A 6,268-nucleotide genomic window follows, 5' to 3' on the forward strand; every position below is an offset into this window, starting at 1 on the left:
TCCTGCTTGAGAGCATAAGGAACTTTCGGTTGGAAACAAAGCATTTTAATGTAAGTTATCAGGGCTCCACGATCTACTTTCCATGCACCCCCTTCATAGAAATATTGAGATTTTATTAGGAACCTTGTATTGGACTAATTGTATTAGGAAGAGTGCAGAATCTTCTCACATATCTTCCCTTCAACAAAATATGAAATTTTTGAACCAATAATTTCAGCAAAGTCCAGTTGTGAGAAACTGTGGGCTTTTCTGCATTCCCCCCCCCCATATCAGTTCTGGCCCTCCACTGCTTCAGTTTATCCCAATTTTCACATGCATTTTTTCTGGAAGACGAATTTGTGTTGCCTTTTTGTGTGTGTGTAATGTTTCTGTCAGTTGTTTTTTTTTTGTAACCACCCACTCCCATGCACCTCTATCCCACTTTTCGATCATTGGACCATCATCATCACCAAACTACTCCCTCTCCTTCCTCCCTGAAGATTATCATTACACTGGTATTTTGATATTTTAGTGTAATGATAGGTCAAGCAGGTTCTCTGAATTCCAGGTTTTCATTTTTTTAAAAAAGTCCCATTCCCTCACGGAGATGTAATATAAGGCACATGTCCACAAGAGGTGGGGATAGAGGCTTACCTTTTTTAAAATTAAAGGCAGGATTTCAGAGAACCTGCTCGACCTATCACATAATGGTATATTGATATACTGTTATTTTAGTGCCCTTTTTTATAGAGATGTAGCAATGATTTCAATAAATTGATATAAGCATACTCCACAATTGTGAAAATACAGAGGGAGGGCAAACATGCAGAAGAACCATTCCCAAATTGGTTCTAATACTTGTGGATTGACTCCCAAGATGATCAGGAGTAAGTTGAGCATGCAGAAAAGCCCTGAGTCATTCTCCTTGCACTGTGTTGTGTGTAATTTTGGTTGGTCTGACATGGCTTTTGGTTTTTGCTCTAAACCAACCCAGCTACCTGTCAACTTAATAATTCTCCTACAGAGTCTCCAGTCAGACCCACATAAGCTCAGTCTATAACACAGTTACAAAGGCTGTAAAAGGGCTTAGCCAGGAGATGTAATGCATTTTTTCAAATGTAATATACCCCTAAAAATGAACTTTAAAAACAATTAAAGCTGGGGATTCAGAGAACCTACTACACCTATTGTTACAATGGTATCTCTCTCTATAATAAAGCTGTTTTGCGGTGGCCACATTCGATGCGCTCCCTAATCTGTTGGCTGCAAGAACTGCCACTCACAATGGGGACCGTGGCCACTGGCTGTGTTCTCTGACTCCCACCCACAGAGGTGCCGTCGGCCCAAACATGCCTCAGAACACAGTGCCTTCACTCTGCTGGACACACTTCCTGTCTTCCTCCGGTCCAAAGCAGCACTGCACCTCGCCCGTCTCTGTGGCACTTCTGCGGCTGCTCCCCCCCGATCGACGGCCAGTGCGGAGGACCAGGCCCTGGCGGGTGGCCTGCCTTGAACAGGTGGGGGGGAGGAACGAGGCCAGCTGCCTTGGCCCACTGGCACCTCAAACGGGCAGTGGGGGGAGGAACGAGGCCAGCTGCCTTGGCCCACCGGCATCTCGAATGGGCAGTGGGGAGAGGGATGAGCCCAGCCACCTTGGCCCACCGGGGCCTCGAGCACACAGTGGGGAGAGGGATGGGGCTGGGCGGCTTGGCCTGCCGGGCCCTCCATCAGCCGGGGGGGCTGCAGCCAGGAGGCCAAGCTAATACTCATTGCTACAACGGGCCTGATTCCTAGTATTGATATAATGATATTCTAGTTTTTACTTTATTTAAAATTGCAAAAGCCCTGATGGCCCAGGAGAAGGGTGTGGTCACTTCTGGGAGATTGGCCCAGGGAAACCTGTCATGTGGAAGTCCCATTCTACCGTGCTTTATCTGCAGCTACATCAGCAATGGGGAAACAAAAATAATCCCATCCTTATGTGGAAGACACCTGTTGTGTATTTATAGACTACACATGCGCTTGGGTTCGCATGTGGTCAGGCGAACAAGCGCCGCTTAAGGTTCTATAACAATAGCAGGCAAAGATCCAAGAACTAGCCTATCAGCCACCTTGGATCCTGTGCCCAACCTATGATGGATAGCCACCATGTAAATATCCTATCACGGGAAGTGGGGTGTGTGTTGGGTGTGGCGTGTTTCACAGATTTAAACAGGATCACGTGTTGGGGAATGTGGTATCAGGCTAACACACGGCCCCGCAAGTTGTCTTGTGTTTTTACCAAGTTCCAATAAACCATGAGCTGATCACTTCTACACGTCCAAACCCAGTATATTACAACACCTTAGCTATAGAATTTCCCCCTGAGGTAAGCCTAGTCTTTGGGGTGGGGGGACACACTGGTGTTTGTGCTATTTCCATTTGCAGGTAAAAACTGGCATGCCTAAATGTTCATCTGTATAAAACTGTTACCACCACAGAGAAAAACTATGTTCTATCCTACTTTTCTCCTGAACGTACTTACTTACCACATGCAAAGAGTTTTCTTTTATATGGAGGAGCACGCAGTAATGCAAGCATTGAAGCACCCATCTGTAGTCTGAAGTGGTTCAGCACAGCCACAGATTCACCACCATAGTGAGACCTAGACCTTTTATTTAAAACCCACTGAGTTCAATGATTTCTGCCCTGTTAACCATGCATGTAATCTCAGTTTATGGTACCTTTGGACACTGCCAAATCAGTCTGAATTAGGTATCCCAAAAAATAATAAAATCAAACTATGATTGCCAGTACAAATTTATTTTATATAAAAATTTAGTCCATTCATAGATTATAAAATTCTAAGCCCAGAGTTAAGTGTTGTTGTTGTTTTTAATTTGTGTAATAGGTTTAAGATTTACACATATTCCTACCTAACATTGCATCCCACAAAACTGAAAGAATCAAAAATAAATTTATAAATAGATATTGAGACTACGAGATAATAGCCAAAGCAATCAACAGGAGCTTTTGTACAAACTCCAAATAGAGAGGGGGGCAGACTCTATAAAGAAAAAAGTGGGAAGGTTGAACAGACAATATCTTACTACTTAATATCTAAGGAGAAAGTTCATGTATTTAATTCTCAGGAATCTGTGCCCTACCTTAGCAGGTGGCTTGCCTTGCGCAACAAAAGTTGCATATGCCTTGCACACATTCCATTGTTTCCCATTGCAAAGATCCTCGTAGCTGACCTGTATACCAACCTAGAATCAGTCCAGGGGTGGGGGAGGAGAAAAATACTGAGTGTAAAGATGTTAATAACATACAGAGAGAGCTATTTCCATTCCCAGAAAGAAAATCTGAAAGCACTAGATACATCACAAGATACATTCACTTCCTCAAAATAATACTCCACAGCAACTGAAGGCATCACATTGTACAAGAGCTCTGTGTGTTGTTCTCGTTCTTAGCTCTGGTTTGGCAATTCATACTTCTGCATATTTAAAGGCGAACAGGCAGTGCGATTATTGTATTCTATGTACTGCTACTCTCCTAAGCAAACGAATCACAAAAGTTTGTCCCCTGGGGCAGCAAAATGAAAACCAGACATCGTGTGGATCAGACTGTTCCTTTCTCCAACAAAAGACAAAGTGACAAACAAAAGGAGTGGGAATCAGGCTGTCTTTTGGGCTTAGATAGACTTTGCTCTGTGGATTATTTAAAAAAAACCTATCAGAATTAAATGGAGGGGGGGGGGGAATAAAGCCTAAACTACAACAATGAATATTCTGTGCCCTATAAAATGTGTCTCAGGCTTCCAGGGGGACTGCTGCTTTTAAGCTGGTTTTCATCTTAAAAGGCAGATTGTAGCCCTTATGTTTATGGGGACAATTTGATAATATGGAAGCCATGTAGAGTGGAGGCCCTTAGCTTTGCACAGCAGGAAGGGGCACACTGCATGGCAACAGAAGCAACTTTTCTTTGCTTCAGAAATGTATAGATCATTTTGAGAAAGAAAGGAAGAGAGAGCAAGAGAGAGAGAGAGCGCTATGATTGTTTTCTCACCAAGAAACACTGTATATTGCAAATTATTCAACGGAATACTTAACATTCTATATTAACATAAACTTCAGACTCGTTATGATGTTATACTCCAGCCATTCACAAATGCAGGGTAAGAAGAAAAACAGCTAATTATGCAAATCTTTACTGTATGTGTGCGGTCATATCCATTTCTGGGAGAGGGATCTGGCCTATTTTTATTCATGATATAGTAAATAGAAATAGGGAGGGTGCATTCAGTTGCATCACATTCTTATCCTTGGCAAACAGATTACAGATAGATGACTGAACTACTCTTCCATAAATTCCTCTCTCTCTGTACCCGCCCTCTTCCCCCGCCCCCTGCATGCTACTCGATATGGAGGACATACATCTGCACAGGTCTCTGTAATCCAAAAGGCCCAAAGGATGCCCTGAGAGCAAAACAGGACTCCCTAAGCTACATCAAGTAGCTCATGGGATGGGGCTGAAGGAAATCAGGACATAAACCTGGAATTTAGTCTACTTTTATAGGAAAGCATTAATAACACTCCAAGCTGCAGGACTCGCACTTCTTTCCTGGATATGTCCTTCCCCTTTTCATCCTCTTCTTCCCATAACTCTATCACCCCATCCCTTGCTGAAAGTCTTTTGGGAACGCAGCCACCCAAGTTCAATAAAATTACCTTCGACTGTGCACACTTGCATGATCTGTTCCAACAACAGAATATAAAAGCATCTGGCACAGAACTGGGGGTGCTGGTTACTTATTGGGGGCAGAGATTGTGGAAAGTATGCCCAGCTATATCTGGTAACAGCCACTGAAACACCTTTTTTTAAAAAAGACACCCCTTCCCACACAGCATGCTAAAGCATACAAACCTCCATGCTGGAGTTAAATGCTCGGTTTACTTTTGCTTTGATGTTGACAACTTGCCCGACACTGAAGATATGGGGGGAAAGAGATAAAAGCATTAAAATACAATTGATAGAAACGTACCTGATTGGAAGAAACTGCTCTATAATATTGTTGTCATGGTTCACTTGTTAAAATAACTTGCTGCTTAAATCACTTCCACCGGCTGCCAGAAAGTAATATAGTCATGAGTTCCTGAAGCCTGAAGGCTGGGCCACATGGGCGGTTCACAGGACTGAGGGCAGCCCTGGACAGACCTATAGATTTATGGGGTGAAAATTCCCCCCCCCTTCCTACAAAGAAGACTCAAAAGACCCAGACCTTGGATGGTTTTCTAGTCAACAGAAGGGGCACATGGATAAGATCTCACCCTCAGCTAAGTACACCTTCTATCACCTCTGCTATTCAGTAAAGGGATCCCAGCTGGGTTCAAAGCTTCAATATAAACTCTTTTCCCTTTCACTTTCTTAGCACCTATCAAGAAAAGGGTTATGCAAGAGGAACAAGGAGTGCTCTAACATTTCACTTCATGCTGTTAGACTTACTAGAAGCAAGCAGCCAACAGACTGCCCAGTGTGGTAATCAACTTCATGCTGCAGGTGTTCAAACATACCATATGATGGCATACTGGATGATGAATACAACTGTTCTCTTACCACGTGTTTAATGAAGATGCGTGACACGAAGTCTAGTTTAAGTGGCCCAATATCAAACTTTTCTAGGACTACTAAATCCAAAGTGACAGCTTTGATGAGCAGCGTAACACAAGCAGCCCTCACGTGTCACAACACCAATTTGTAATGAATGGTCTTGTTGTCCTTGGTTTTGCATGCTCCCCCTCTTCCCCTACAAAGCTGAGACTGAAGCCTTTATGTTTAGAAAAATGACAGCTTGTTGCAGTGCCTGAATTAGGATGTGCATTATTTCTTGTTTGCAAACCAGGATTCTAAACCATTGTTTGGCCCTGGTTTGAAGGCAAGAAAAGAATAGGTCAAAGTGTCCCCTGTGACCATTACAACAGACTGCAGGTTTCTCTCGAATCAGGAAGTCTTAAACGTCTGCTCTGCGTACAAAGGGAGGAGAGAACAATCCTATTGACTGAGCCAAAAGATAAACCTGGCTCACTTTCATCACAAATGAGCCCTAGAACATGTATAACATCTGAATGTAGTTACATTGTACCACTGAAGCCTAAAGGTGGGGTAAAACTGTGTTTACAGAGCCTGTGGAAATGTGTTTCAGGGGCAAGTGGTTTTCATAAGCGGATATACTGGCTTTGCCTTTAGAACTGTTTTCAATTGGCCTAACTTCACCCAGGTATATATCCTCCCCCTTCAAAAAGGATGT

At 43.2% G+C, this 6,268-nt stretch overlaps 1 protein-coding gene across 1 annotated transcript in view; it reads right to left on the reverse strand.

Annotated features, from left to right (window-relative positions):
* Positions 1 to 6,268, reverse strand: part of ACOT11 (acyl-CoA thioesterase 11) — a 100,741-nt gene that overhangs the window by 35,676 nt on the left and 58,797 nt on the right. The window contains exons 4-5 of the mRNA XM_015414939.1: positions 4,888 to 4,948; positions 3,126 to 3,227 (exon numbers count right to left, since the gene is read on the reverse strand). Of these exons, the coding sequence (XP_015270425.1) occupies positions 3,126 to 3,227; positions 4,888 to 4,948 (163 nt within the window). The remainder of the gene's footprint in view (positions 1 to 3,125; positions 3,228 to 4,887; positions 4,949 to 6,268) is intronic.

Source organism: Gekko japonicus, unplaced genomic scaffold (assembly GCF_001447785.1).
Source record: "Gekko japonicus isolate JY-2015 unplaced genomic scaffold, Gekko_japonicus_V1.1 scaffold3294, whole genome shotgun sequence".
In the NCBI taxonomy this organism is placed as follows: domain Eukaryota; kingdom Metazoa; phylum Chordata; class Lepidosauria; order Squamata; family Gekkonidae; genus Gekko; species Gekko japonicus.